Below are 15,023 nucleotides of genomic sequence, written 5' to 3' on the forward strand. Positions count from 1 at the left end.
GTTCCCTGCTCGCTCCCGCTCCTGTTTCCCAACTCTCTGCGGTCACTGCTGACTCCCTGTGCAAGACCGGATGTCCTGAGCTCCGGGCTGGGAGACACGGAGTCACAACCAGATGGAAGTCCCACGGTGGCTGTGCTGGGACCCACAGTGACACTGGGCCTTAGGGGGACCTGGAGGTCCCCTCAAAGTGGGTTGTTAGGTGGTGAACCCTGTGGCATGTGTTTCCTTCCCCTTTCTGCGCACTGTGTTTTGATTTACAACTGGGTGGACTTGGTGCCCGCAGCTGGCCTCTTCCATCTGGCTGTCACTTATCAAAGGTGTCACTGATTTTTAGAAATGCAGAAGGTGGTTGCTTACAAGCTCCTTTTCGCCTTCCTCCCCGCGGCACCGGGGTTTCGGCATTCGGAGCCTTTATTGTTCTTCGCCAAGTTCCTAGGAACGATCGGAAGGGTCTTACCCTTTTATTACTTTTATTTATTTACAGCCAACTCTGTGGTGATTATATTTGAAAAGCGAAGAGTCGCCACCATCAGTCACCGAGTGGGTGATACTGGACCGACCCTTGTGGTCCCTCACCTGACCAAGCCCCTTGCCGTCCTGCCCCGACCAAGCCCCACGAAGGAGGTGACCCTTGCCGGCCCCCTTGTGCATTATGAGGAGGCTCAGCACCAACAAACGAAGTCCCCAAGTTCCAAGCAAGTGGCAGGGCAGAGAGAAAGATCTAGCACCATCCGAACCCAAAATCCGTGACGAGACCAGACTGGGGTGCAGGCTGGATCCACCCACAGGGAATGAGGGCACCTGAGTTTTCTTGTTGGAATGAAACTCTGGTCGACATTCCAGTGTTAGAGTGTCACTTGTAAACGTTACCGTGGACAAGTCACCTTTCCCTCTCCCCCCGCAGGCAAGGACTTGCTTATCTCTATGATGATGTAAGAATATCGCTTCTTGGCCTTTTGGCTGAGATCAAGTGTAGTACGATGATGTAAGAATATTCCGGGAAACCTGGTGACGACTTCTTCCCAGAAAGTCAGTTTCTGGAGACTTGGGACAAGGTGGCCAAGGAGGTAGACACTGTGCTCACCTCCTCCCCAGACCACATCAAAGTCACGACGAAACGAGAGTGGACTGGGAGAGCCCCCCAAACACCAGCTGAGCAGGGGCCTGTGACTCAGGGTGGGAAGAGGAAACCCTTCTGAGACTGGCCGGAGGGGCGGCGACTCGAAAGGGGCGGGCCCCACGCCCAGGTGTGGTGGCCGAGAATCAGGAGGACGTCTCTGCTGCGGGGTGCCTCCCAGGGAGGGAGGGGCGCAGCCCCGTGCCGGGCTCCCCTGCCCAGAGACTGGAACTGGGAAGAGGAGCCCGTGTGATACCCGGCTGTGAAAATCAGCAGGGTTCTGTCGGTGCCGGCGAGGCGGAGGGCCGTGGGGACCCAGGCGTCCTAGCAAAGGGCCCGCGGCCAGGCCCGCTCGCAGGCCCTCACCCTGGGCTCCAGCAGGGACATGATGGCGTGCAGGGCACCAGGGACATGCAGGCAGAGACCGAGGTGGGCGGCTTCGGGGTGAGGACTGGAGGGACAGCGCCATCGCTCCTATTTGAGCCTTCTTCCGAAGCAGCTGGTGGGCGGGGCACCTCTCCTACGCAGAGCCTTCCGCACAGTCGCACCTGAACCTGCGTCAGCCTGGTGCACTCCACCAGCTCCACCTGATGACCCCTGAGACCCCACCCCACCGCAGAGGTCTGCGGGCCCCGGGAGGGTGGCGGCTGGCCTGGGGCGCCCTGAGACTCTGGCCGAGACCCACACTGACACTCAGGTTGAGTCTCTACCAACCCGGCGGCCCCACTTGTCCCACCCAGCCCTGGTGACCACCTGACCACCCGCCTCACCCAGCTCACGCATTACCTGAGGCTCTCGCAGCAGCTGAGGGTTGTGGGGGATCTCAGGGTACTGTGTGCCTTTTGCCCACCTGCCCCAGGCCTGGGACTGGTGGCAATTGACCTCGGTTCACAGCATGGCCTCTCCCATGTCCACCCAGGTCCAGCACGGGCAGCCACAACCACGGGTCACTTTGTAGCTCCTAACAGGTGGCCCCAGGCTGGCCCCAGGCAGCATCTCGCCTTGGCCTGCTCTGGAGCCCTTCCCTAGAGCCCCCAGAACCAACACACCCAGCGGGTGGTGTCAGGCCACCACAGGGCACCACCGGCTTAGCTCCATAAGCAGCGCGCCCAAAGGGGGGTCTCGGCAGGCACCAGCCCCCTGCTGGGGTGGATCCTGTTCCGTGGGGTCAGCCCCTGCAGAGCAGCTCACAGGCTGCGGTCCTGGCCGGTTCTCCCCACCACTCAGTCTGTGGGCCAGCCCCACCCCCTGACCTGCCAACAGCAGCCAAGGTCCAACCACAGCAGAATGGACTCACTGTCCACGCAAGGGCCACTCCTGGAGCGCCCGGCTCCGGGCACCGGGGGGCCTGCACCCCCGGGCCCCACAGGACACCCGGTGCATAGGGCACCCCTGCCAAGGTGGGGAGCACAGAAGACCTACCCAATACATAGCAACAAGCACAGAGGGGCAGCCAGCTCGATGAGACAATGACATGTGGCCCAAACAGAAGAACAGGAGAAACCTTCAGAAAAAGAACTAAACGGAATGGAGGCAAGCAGTCTGCCAGGTACAAAGCTCACCACATTGGTTAAGAATGCTCGAAGAATTTCTGAGAGCTTCAACAAAGAAATAGTAAACGTAACCAAGGACATAGAAACCACAAAGTAAAAACAAGCCGGAATGAGCAATGCAATAACTGAAATGAAGAATATATTAGAAGGAATCGGCAACAGATCAGAGGAAGCATTGAGTCAGCAGTTTGGAAGACAAGGTAGCAGAAAACACCCAAATGAAACAGCAAAAGTAAAAAGAACAAAAGAAAATGAGGATAGTTTAGGAGACCTTGGGGACAGTATCAAGTATGACAACATTTACATCATACGGTGACAGAAGGAGAAGAGAGGGAGCAAGGGATTGACAGCTGATTTGAAGAACTAAAGACTAGAAACTTCCCTAACCTGGTGAAGGAAATAGACATGCAAGTCCAGGAAGTACAGAGAGTCCCAAACCAGATATACCCAAAATGGCCAACACCTAGACACATTGTAATTAAGATGGCAAAGGTTAAAGATGAAAGAAACATCAATGAGAAAGACAGTCAGTTCCCTGTAAGAAAGTTCCCAGGAGACTGTCAGCTGATGTCTCAACAGAAACTTTCCAGGTCAGAAAGGAGTGGAAAGAAATATTTAAAGTGGTGGAAAGCAAGGACCTACAACTGCCCTTTGACCCAGTGAGTCCACTTCTGGGATTATATCCTAAGAACCCCGAGACACCAATTCAAAATAATATATGCACCCCTGTGTTCATAGCACCATTATTTACAATCGCCAAGATCTGAAAACAGCCCAATTGCCCATCAGTAGGTGAGTGAATCAAGAAGCTGTGGTACATTTACACAGTGGAATACTATGCAGCCTTAAAAAAGGAATTCTTACCATTTGTGACAACATGGACGGACCTAGAGGGTATTATGTTGAGTGAAATAAGTCAGAGAAAGGCAAATACCATATGATTTCACTTGTCTGTGGAATCTAAAGAACAGAATACACAAACAAAACAGAAATAGACTCGTAGATACGGAGAACAAACTGATGGCTGCTGGAGGGGAAGGGAGTTGGGGGCTGGATGAGAAAGATGAAGGTTTTAAAAGGTACAAACTGGTAGTTAGAAAGCAGTCTCAGGGGTGTAAAGCATAGCACAGGCACTATAATCAGTAATATTGTGGTAACTATGTATGGTGCCGGGTGGGTGCTTGAAATACTGGGGGGATCCCTTCACCTGCCTACTGTGCTGTGCACTGGAAACTAATGCAGAATAATGTTGACTGTCAGCCCGCTGAGACTGAAAAATGAGGGAAGAACAGTACCTGGCTCATGAGGTTGTTGGGAAGGTTCAGTGTTATAAAGCTTGTGAAATACTTCAGACAGTATCTGCAGCCTGGTCAGATTTATAATGGTCAGGTGTTCCCAGTAGCCACGATCCCGTCGGCCACACTCTCTCCTCCGAAGTGGCGGTCAGCGAAGCCGGGGCAAGGCCTTTTCCTGGATGGGCCTCGGAAGCAGGGTTGGGTTGTCAGGGGCGGCACCGTGTGTGGCTTTGTGCTCAGACGGACATGGTGCGGGTTCAGTCTGATGGCATGAGACCTCGGGAAAGCGACTTCCCCCCGTGGGACTCAGTCCTCTCATTTGTGAAATGGGTCTGACTTCCTTCCTAAGGTTGGTGGGGGGTGGGCAGCTGAGGTAACACGGGCCAGGGGGTTCAGAATGGTGCGTGGCACCGGCCACGTGCTCCGTGGAGGTTGCCCACCGTCACAAACAGCACCCCAGGACGCTGCTTGCTCACCGTGTGTCTGCTTCTGGGGAGATGAAGACAGGACACTCCGAATTTCGCTGTCATGGTCACCCTGGGACACTTGGCAGCTCAAAGTCTTGCCTTCACCTCCCAGGTGCAGCAACTCAACTCCCTGTGGCCCAGATTCTGTCTTTCCCTCCACTCCTCTAACCAGTCCTCCTGAAACTGCACTTTCCAAGGCTGACCCGACCATCAAAATCATACCCAGAAGCCTCTGCGTGGTCTTCCAGAGGCTACAAGAATTTTGGAGATCCACCAGCCTGACATCATAGCTCTCAAAAGAGGAGGCTGAGGCTCTGAGAAGCCCTGTGGCTGCCCCCAGTAAGTCTGTCACAGGCCAAGAGTTACCCACTTGACTGGGTTGAGTATTCACTAAATGGCAATGAGTTTATATTGAACTTGACCGGTGTGGCAGGGAAGGGGGTTCTTGGAATCCAGCCTGTGTCTGGTCTAGGCCTCTTCTCACTCCACTTTAACTTTACTTTTCTGTCTCACAAACCTTGCTTAACCTCAGGAGGGCTGCTCTGCCTTCCCCGAGGGACCCAGGCCCTGCGCCCCCCGCCCCAGGCATAGAGACCTGGTTCCCCGATGGGCCATGTCTCCCCTTCCCTGTGACTCGCCTCTCTGGGCCAGGCTGGCTGGCTGGCGGGTTTCCTTGGGCGGCTGCCTTGCTGGCAGTTTTCAGAGAAGGCTCTGGTGGGAGCCGGAGGTGAGGGGAAGGGTCCGGAGGGGCTCGGTCATTGGCCCGGCAGCCCCGGGGCTAGGTGAGCCTTTCCCGGGCGGAGCTGTGGGTCTGCGGGTAGGTTTTCCGGGAGTTGGGTAACCCAGGAGCAGTGCCTCTCTCGTGGTTTCGGGCTGATCTGAAAGGCCTTCTCAGCCCCCCTGTGCACCCTGCTAGAAACACAGCTGACTCCTAATAGGCGTAGATACAGAAGGGAATGGTTTTACAAATCGCGTTTGCGGGGAGGGGTGGGAGGAAGGAAGAGAGAGTCTTAAAAAATCCCTTTCAAATATTTTTTTCTTCTAAGTATCGAAAAGGCACCCTATAACCCTCTCTTTCCCCAAGTGACTTCATAGCTGTTTATTGAGGGGAAATACCGAAGGTTTGTTTACTCTCCAAAAGGGTCCGGATGATTCAAGGAACTATCATTTTCCTGCGGCTGCGGAGGCTCTGAGACCCAGGGACAGCCCACACCCTGAGGGACGGCCGGTGTCACAACACGCCCTGTCCTGAAGGAGGGCAGGGACCTTCTTTATCCTCCCTTCACGGACGTCCTTGGGCTCTGCAGACGGATGTGAGCGAGTTTTTCACCCCGGGCGCAAAACAACCGTCTACACATAACAGATGACATCAGCCTGGGCTTTTCCATTCCTGGATGGCAGCAGCGTGCTGATCCAGCCTTCACCCTGGACTTCGTGAACTGGAACCAGAGAGCCTGGCAGGGGACGGAGCTGCGGCCGGCAGGAGGGAACTGGTGACCGGCAGACGAGGCCCGGCCGGCCCGAGGGCACCCCGCGTATAAAGCTCACAAACGCGTAGGCAGAGGCTCCGGCCCCGTTTGGGACGGACGGCGGCTGCCCGGCAGCCCAGACCGCAGGAGGAGCCGCGCCGCTGGAGAGGAAGCATGCGGGCCAGCCTGCTGCTGCTGCTCACTGCGCTCCTGGTGGCCGCGCCTCTGGTCCCCGCGCCCCAGGCTGCGGCAGCCTGGAGCGCCAAGTACGCGGTGGACTGTCCCGAGCGCTGCGACAGGGACGCGTGCAAAAGCCCCCTGCGCTGCGAGCGGACGGTGCTGGACGACTGCGGCTGCTGCCAGGTGTGCGCGGCGCGGCGCGGGGAGACCTGCTACCGCACCGTGTCCGGCATGGACGGCGTCAAGTGCGGCCCGGGGCTGAGGTGTCAGTTTTACAGTGAGGAGGATGATTTCGGCGACGAGTTTGGCATCTGCAGAGGTAAAGAGGGGCCTCGCTCCCCTGCCCGGGGCGCCCAGGGGCATTCTCTCTCGGGGGAGGCGGGGAAGCTCCCCTCCTTCCGACCGGAGGGGAAAGGCAGGTGGGTTGGGGACCCGGACCAGGCAGGTTTGGCACAGGGAGACAGGCTGACTCTACAGGTGGCAGCCGACCCAGCGTCAGGGAAGCCCGGGAAGAGCGCAGCACGTCACTCTGTCGGGGAGATTTTTTTTTTTTACCCAGTTGCCTGGGAAGATTGTGCTGCCCCCTTCTGTGGAGAACGGCAGGTGCTGGACAGTGACCTTTCTGGGGTGGCCCAGGGGCTCTCTCTCCTGCAAATGCAGATTATGAGCCTGCGCTGGGAAGCTCCTGGAGGGCTGTGCAGCCCTGGGTTTGGGGCGTCTTTGAATCCGAAAGGGCCCCCAGGATGGAGGGCAGCTCTCAGGATCCAACGCTTCTCCTGAACCCAGAGACCCTTGTGGAACAGGGTGGGTTTCAGTGACCGGACTCCGGTTCTGGCCAGGGGGCACCCTGAACTAGGAGTCAGGCCTCCCTCCGCCTTGCGAAGGTCTCTGGTCACCCAGAAAAATAGCAGATGGCGTAAAACACAGTGAAGAAAAATAAAAATTGGACGTCTGTCAAGAGCAAAGTTGGCTGTCTTACAGACATAAGGAAAGAACTCATCCGGTTGACATTATAGCCAAGCAATACAGTTAAACGTTTGTAGAACCGATTTCAAGCTTAGTGATTATAGTTTAAAATGGTTAACATGCTTAAAATGTACAGAATCAAAAGAATGATGATTTATATAAAAATTCTGTGGATATGCACGATCCATCGTGAAGAGCATTATTAACATGTAACACATGCTATAGCTCCGTTCATCAGTTTCATAACACAGGGAGCTTCTACATTGTCGAAGGGACTGGGAGATTGCTAAACAGTGCTTATACTTTATGTATTTAATGCAACGGGGTGCTGTTGCCACTCGTGATCATGCAGTAAGAGCTGACTTATTAATTCTACCTTTTACACAAATACCTTTTAACCCAAAAACATGCCCCAGTTTAGAAAACATATGTTTGAAGTACTAGGAGAATTTTTTATTAGTTTTTGTTTGTCACCAGTAAGAGATGGGATATTGAGGAAACATTTTTTTTTGGTGAAGGTTCACACACGTTTCTTTTGGCTGCACAGGGCCTGTGTGAGTTTTCCATAAATTACAGGCTTCTAGCCGAGAACACCCAGGAAATCAGGGGGCGGTCGGCACCGGCACACTTAGGACGCCACGAGTACGCGCCCTGGGTCGCTTCTCTCTCAGAGCGAACTTCCCCGTGGACATGGCAGAGAAGGAGCTGCCGCGTGGGGGTGAGACAGGTGCCGTGAGGCATCACATCTTGAGCGCTCCCTGGGTGACGGAGGTGGCTGTCAAGGACGCGTTTTTTAAAAAGATGTTCAGGATTGCTCCTCTGGGCTCCCTTCGGGCCGTGAACCGGCCTCATTGGGGATGCATCTTCTCCCTGCTGGGACTAGGGAGCGTGTGTGAGCCTCCGAGACTGGACAGAGGGAGGCTTAGATTCCGCTGGAGGAGAACCCCTGCCTCCAGCCTTCCCACAGAGCGCTCGTACGAGTGCTCTCTCCTCTGCTGTGTGTCAGGTGTTTTCTGAACACTCCCGTGTCTGTACCCGGTGGCCCAGCCAACTAGCAGCCGACGCCGACTCACTGGACGCCCACTGTGTCTGCCCAGGGGGCACAACAGCAAACAGCTGTCGCAGCTGGGAATCTGGCTCAGGTGTTAGTTACCAGTCCCACTGGGGACACAGTCAAATCCCAGTCCCGTGGGTTTTCCGGCACAGCCTTTGCGGCAGCTCCTGGAGGGACTGGCCGTTCCTCCCCTGCAGAGGGGCCAGGGCTTAATACCAGGCTCCCCTGCCATCTGACTGCTGCTGCAGGGAGCAACCCTAAATCTCCTTTGAAAATGCATTTTATTTACGCCTCACTCTGTGCAGTAATAGATTCTTAAGGACTCAGATGCCCCGCAGCTCGATTCCCCACCCGTGTGTGACTGTGCGTTCACGGGGCCGGTCTCACGCCAAGAGAGTGAGTATAGTGTGCCGAGCTGTGTTCCGTGCTGTCATCTCCCAAGAACCACGAGCTTTCCGTAAATGAATCTGTCCTCCTTTTTCTCAGTTTTAGCCTAAGCGTGAAATCCCTGAAGCTTTCAGGTTTTGGCAGGTGTATAAAGAAACTCTTGGCTTGCTCATTCATTTTGTGTTTTGGAGGTCAACTCCCCAGAGGGTTTACTAGTGAAGCCTCTTAGCACCTGGGGGGTTTGGGTCACTTGTACTGCCAGGTCGACAATGAACTTGATTGGCACTGGTGCAGACCGAGGATCTAGTTCTTCATGGAGAGCTGGGACAGCAGCCCTCTGAGCCCCTGGCTTGTCGGGAGCCCTTTCCTGTGCCTTGGAAACAGCCAGCTGCCCGTGAGTGTGGTGGGTGCAAAGACAGCAGCCCCTGTTAAACTGCTGAGGAGCTGAGCCTGTGTCTGGTCAGTTGCCCACCATCTCCCAGCTGTCAGCGAGGTAGCCTGCTAGACACTGCCTCCCGGCGGCCGAGTGGAAAGTAGACGGAATATAGGCTGGGTCCAGGTTCTCGGTGACGGGCAGCTGTGTTCAGCAGCAGGACTCAGCAGAGGAGGCATCCACTCTCTGCTATTAACCTGTGATTCCACACTAAAAAAATATATATATATATTTTAGTGAGTTGACTGGGGTGACTTTGGTTAATAAGGTTTTATAAGTTTCAGGTGTCCAGTTCTACACTACGTCATCCCTATATTGTACAGTGTGTTCGTCACCCCAAGTCAGGCCTCCTCCTGCCACTCTGTATCCCCCTGTCCCCTCTTCCACCTCCCCACCCCCTTCCCCGTGGGGGTCACCACGCTGCTGTCTGGGTCTGTGAGTCTGTTGGCGTGTTCGTTTGCTCCCCTCGCCCTTGTCACCCCGCCACCCCGCTCCCCGCTGACCAACGTCAGCCTGTTCTGTGTATCCACAAACGTGTCTGCAGTTTGCTTCTGTGCATCAGATCCCACAGCTGTGACGTCAAGTTTCGACTTTCAAAGTCTGGCTGTTTCAGAGAATTGGGTCACCGCTCACCGTCAAGATGCACGAGGTTTGCTCACAGGGACCCACCCCTCTCTGAGCCCGCTTTCTTCTGCCCGCAGACTGCCCCTTCGGCACCCACGGCGTGGAGTGCAAGGACACCTGCTCCTGTCGGTGGGGCATCTGTGACAGGGTGACCGGCGAGTGTCTGAAATTTTCCTTCTTCCAGTATGGGGCCACCAAGCCTTCCAACGGATTCGCACTTCACACAGGTGAGAGCTGGTTCCAGCGGGAACGCTGGGCCGAGACGTCGGTTTGAGCAACTTTGTTTCCTTTATTTCACGGCGGGGGAGGTGGGCGGTACTGGGTTGGGGTGAAGTGGCTCTTTTCAAAAAGCTCTAATTAACAGTTTTGAAGACTCTATAATCTCTCATGAAATTTACCCAGTTTTCAGGGAAGATAAATAAGATCAATTACCAAAAAATCTGTAATAATAAAAAAACAACTAAGACTGCAAAGTTCTTTAAATTTTTCAGTGATCTGCTTTATATATGCACTGCAGGGAGCTTGTTCCCGCCTCCTGACTTCACCTAGAAACAGTGATGGGAGCAATTTATTGGGTGGAGAGGGTTTGACAGCCACGATAGAAAATACGACACTTTTTTTAAACCAAAGAAAAGCACGTAAATGGAATAATTTCCAGCATGTTTTAAAAAAATGGATCTTGGAGCAGAAAGGAGATAGTATCTGACTGAAACTCGGGAATTTGCTCTAGTCCTTTGGACAAAACGGGCGGGTCCCTCGCACGCTGCGTGTTAGCCCGCAGGTGCTTCTTACCCAGGTTGTTGGGATGTGAGAAGACCCAGCCCAGAGGGAGCTGCTGCACCTGCCGTTGGCTCTTGTTGAATGAACGGCCAGCTCAGTAAAGCTTCATTAAATTGGAAGTGGCTCATTTAAACCACGTGTAGCTGCAGCAACTTCTAGTATCAGTAAATGACACATTTTCCCTCCTTGTATGTAAGTACTGGACAATCCAGATCCATTCTATCTAGGTTTTTTTCTGGTCCTTTGCAGTTCAAATTAATTAAAATTAGATTTATTTGGCAAATGTATTTTTTTTCCCTAGCTCTACCCCCTTCTTGCACAGAGGCACAGTTAAGTACATTAAGATAAAGGGGAGCCCTGGCTGGTGTAGCTCAGTGGATTGAGTTCGGGCCTGCAAACCACGCGATCGAGGTTCGATTCCCAGTCAGGGCACATGCCTGGGTTGCAGGCCAGTTCCCAGCAGGGGACGTATGAAAGGCAACCACACATTGATGTTTCTCTCCCTCTCTCCTTCCCTTCCCCTCTAAAAATAAATAAATAAAATCTTTAAAAAAAGATAAAGGGGAAATGCTGAGCTTTTAGCAAATTATTATGTTCAAGTGTGGCTATACCCTTAAACATTAATTTTCAATGAAAACCCTTTTTAACCTATTAGGTGAGCAACTTTGTGAATATTTGATCTGGAAATTGATCAAATTTCCTAATAAGTGATCTCAATTTACATTTTAGAGTGATCTCAATAACATTTTAAAGACTTATGAATTGTCCCTAAAGACCTTGAAAACCAAAAAGGAAGAAGATTGCATTTTAAGACCCAAAGTTTTTATTGATATTCACATAAAATTAAACATTTTTAAGTGAATAATAGTTCAATGACATTTAGTATATTCACAATGCTGAGTGGCTACCACCTCTAAATAGTTTCAGATCATTCTCCTCAGTCCCCCAAAAAACCCCAGTCCCCCCGCCCCCATTCCTCACTTCCCTCCGGGGCCCCTGACCACCGATCCTGGCCCTGAGACCTGGGGTTTCGACAGACTTGAGCGCATTCGCTGCGGGTTTCCCGCCCACCATGTGAGGACCGCTAACCGCCGCAGACACCTGCGACTTCTTTGATCTTATTTTGCTTTTTACAACCTAAAGCTAAAAAGAACTGAAGGAACAACATTCACATCCCACCCATTTAGGGTTGTGCTTGAACTTCTTTCACCAAGAAAAATGAGTCCCTCGTGAGTGAGTGTTTGATGGTGTCCAGGATGTGGGCGGGAGGCGCCAGCGCCCTGGGAGTGACCCTCGACCCCCATGCTCCCGGGTGTCCCTGTTCATCCCCACTCCGCACTCAGGGCCAGGCCCACGCCGGCGTGGGCAGATTCTGCGAATACCGGGACTGCTGTATAGATAGATGCCTTGTGGACAGAGGGGTTACGAGGAAACCATTTCTCTCCCCAAATTAGATATCAAGATCCTTATTAGACAGGTATGGGGAAAAAAGCAGTTCCCGACCCCAGGGGTTTCTCTGCATTAGCTAAAGGGAGCGACAGAAGACCACCAGCCACGTCGCCCTCCTGCGCCTTAGCCAGGCTCATAGGGAGGGCGGACCCCCAAAGGCTGCAGGCTGCGCGGTCCTGGGGGCTCTCAGGGCTCAGGCACCGCCGTTCACCGTGGGGAGGGGGTGCCAGGTGCCGACCTCCTGGGCTGCACAGACCGGCTGGAGTCGGCCTTCACCACCGGCTCCGAGGTTCATCTGCATGGGCGCCCAGGGGTCCCTTCCAGACGGGCCTGCTTTCTCCAGCTTCCTGCTGTTGCCACAACTGCCTGGGCAAGTGAGCCTCCTGGTGTCCCCTCCCCTTGGCGAGTGCGAGCTCTCTCTGGAGCGTTCCAACTGCCCAAGGCTGGGGATTCTCCCAGCAGCTTTTCGGGGGTGGGGGGCGGGGTGGGGGGTGGTGACCCCTGGAAGGTTTCGCTCATTCACAGGCTGCACTCGGTTCACTGCGGGACCCGCGCTGCCAGGGCACCACCCCCCGCCCCCCGAGACGCAGAGAACAATTTCGTTTTAGAAAATTCTATTACAAACTTTTTTCTTGTGGAGAGCAAGAACACTTTATAAAAAGCTCGCCCTGTGGTCTGCCTCCTGCCGTCTGGAGCCAGACGGAGACGCCGATCTCTCCTCGCACTGGGGACGATAACAGTCTCACTGAGAGATCTGTGCTTGCGGGGTTTGCTCAACCCATATGTCTTCGTGAGGTGCCAGCTCGATTCCCTGTTCCCCGCACCGGCGCGGCCGCAGATAACACACAGTCCCTGCGCTCCGCAAGCTGGTACTCTCTTGGTGGCATGAGATAATACGAGGTGCAGGGGGAGAAGAGAAAAGTGCGTGTGTGCGGTAGTGTCGGGTGACGGTAGGTGTGACAGGTGGGTGGGGAGAAACAGTTCTGGGGGGAGCTTCCTTAAATGGGCGGCGCCGAGGACAGGGTGCAAGGGAATCCGGTTCAAGTAGACTCCGAATCCGGTCAAGGTGTCTCGGCAAACCCATTGTAATGTGGAGACAGACGAGCTACACTTGACTTTGGGGTGACCCATGCCTTCCGTTTCAGAGCACGACATGGCATCGGGGGACGGCAGTGCGGCAACACCAGGCAAGGGGACGGGGAACGCTGCCCGGACGCCCGCGATGAGGCGGCTGAGCCCACGCTGACCACGCTGCCCGGGGAGGCTGTCGTAACGACCGTCGGACACACGGCCAACGTTGTAGGCATTGTTTCGGTTGTAGCGCATGTGATGCTGGGAGACCAAGCAGGATTCAGGGTGGGTCCAGGAAAAAAAGTCGGCTACTAACAATCCATAAAATGCACAGGACTGAACACTTAGATATATATCTGTTAAACATTTTGATGCATATAGATTTGTCAAATAACTGTTTATAGTGCTACTGAAGAACAGAAATGCAATTTAGGGGATGCAGGTCAGCCAAAGAGAAGGCTCCCGTTGACGGCCACCGCGGGTCCACGTTCATGGCCTCCGGCGTGTGACACTGGGTGGAGAGGGAGTTCCGGGCACGAGGAAGTGGGGGTGGGGCAGGGAGTGTGGTATTTAGGTCTCGTCGCAGCATCAGGGGAATTGAATTGTTGTTTTGTTTTTTACTTCGGGAAAAATCACAACCTTCCCAGAAGGAAGTGGGGTGTTTGGAGCTGGCAGGAGTCTCAGGAGCAGCCCTGAGCCGAGGCAGGTCTGCAGGGCCCCTCACGGTGACCCAGCGGAAGGGCGATGGGCAGAGACGGTTCTCAAGAAAGCCGGGTGGGACCAGGAGGGCTGGGCAGTATTTGCCTACTTGGGGGAGGTGTCAAGGTAAATATTTATGTATTTTTGCAAACAATTGTTAGTCCAGCATCCTCCATGCCTGTGTTTATCACCCTCTTGAGAAAAAGAACATAATGTTGTTTGTCTAAAATGGTTAGTGTAGAGGTGCAACTCTGTAAGATTTTCGAAGATCCAAGGCGTGGAAAGTTTCTTCTTAATAATTATTGTAATGTTAGTTGTGGTAAGCATAAGAGAAACTGAGAACAATGTAGTTGTTGGGTGTATAAAATGTCAGAAAATAAGCAACAGAGGGAATTTATTTTAAAGTAAGTGCAGTGACTTCGATGAGTTTTTAACTTAAAGTAGAAAATCGATTCTAGGGAGGTTTGGGAAAGAGTCCATTTTCGGCAGGAAATGTCAGCTTTAAATGACACTTTTGTACGTTTCCCTTTACAATTAGTTGGTGACTGGAACGGCCTGCCTGGGAGGGTCTCAGCACAGACGGCACAGCTGCCCTAGATTTTGTTAGGAAATGTTTGCATAGGTATCTTATTTGAAATAAAGACTTATTTAAGATCTACTTCGATATGTACCTGTATTTTATTCTCAGAGTTCGAATGTGTGTGTTGAAGGGTCTCTGAATGTCAACGGGATAAGCCGTTGGGGTTGGCTTCACAAGGACACATTGGCAACGACTCAGTGAGGAACAGGACAACTGTCCGGAGCCCCTTTATGACCCCATTAGGTCGTCAAAGGCCATCTCACCGGTGCGGCCGATGAGCGAGAGCTCTCTTACGCGCGTGGAAGGGAAGGCCGTGAACTGAGTTTTCTGCTGCGCGTGAGCGTCCTGTGTCAGAGCGTGAGACCAGAATACTGGTGTCGTTCCTTGCGGGTTCACTCTGCTTGTGCCTTAGAACTTCCTAAAAAGTTATGCCCCAATGTAGTAACCCATTCTACAGAGGCAAAAAAAGAAAAGAAAAGATGAACTGTTGTGTTGGTGTTTGAAAGTGGTTGTGCTTTGAAGGCAGACGGACCTCTCAGTGTTTGTAAATGGACGTACCCAAGAAGGGCAGAGGTCACTCAGCCTGTGGGCAAATCGTGAAACACTTTACGTGAACTGACGCTGCACTGAAAAAGTTATATTTGTATTAGGGAGAACATCCAGCCTGCCTGAGTTGTGCTTTTTATTTCTTTTAAAGACGGGAGAAAGGATGTGAATGCTATAAAAAGTTACACTCACACGAGATATTTGGTTACTGTTAAACAGAAAGAGAAAGCGGTGAGAACCTTTCCGGTGCCCCATGTGCAGTGTTCGGGCTTGGACCTCAGGGGTGAGGTTGCTGACAGACCTGCCACCTGGCTCAGACACCCGGGCCACCGTCTAGAGGCCCCTCTGGGGCA

At 53.3% G+C, this 15,023-nt stretch overlaps 1 protein-coding gene across 1 annotated transcript; it reads left to right on the forward strand.

Annotated features, from left to right (window-relative positions):
• The first annotated feature begins 5,554 nt into the window (after positions 1-5,554).
• On the forward strand, positions 5,555-14,203 carry ESM1 (endothelial cell specific molecule 1). Its single transcript, XM_037145127.2, has 3 exons — positions 5,555-6,400; positions 9,623-9,772; positions 12,920-14,203. Exons 1-3 carry the CDS (start codon positions 6,076-6,078, stop codon positions 13,018-13,020), a joined length of 576 nt encoding a protein of 191 aa, XP_037001022.2. The 5' UTR covers positions 5,555-6,075; the 3' UTR covers positions 13,021-14,203.
• Positions 14,204-15,023: the final 820 nt, after the last annotated feature.

The sequence above is a fragment of the Artibeus jamaicensis genome, unplaced genomic scaffold (assembly GCF_021234435.1).
Source record: "Artibeus jamaicensis isolate MK-2021 breed Jamaican fruit bat unplaced genomic scaffold, CSHL_Jam_final scaffold_369, whole genome shotgun sequence".
NCBI lineage: Eukaryota > Metazoa > Chordata > Mammalia > Chiroptera > Phyllostomidae > Artibeus > Artibeus jamaicensis.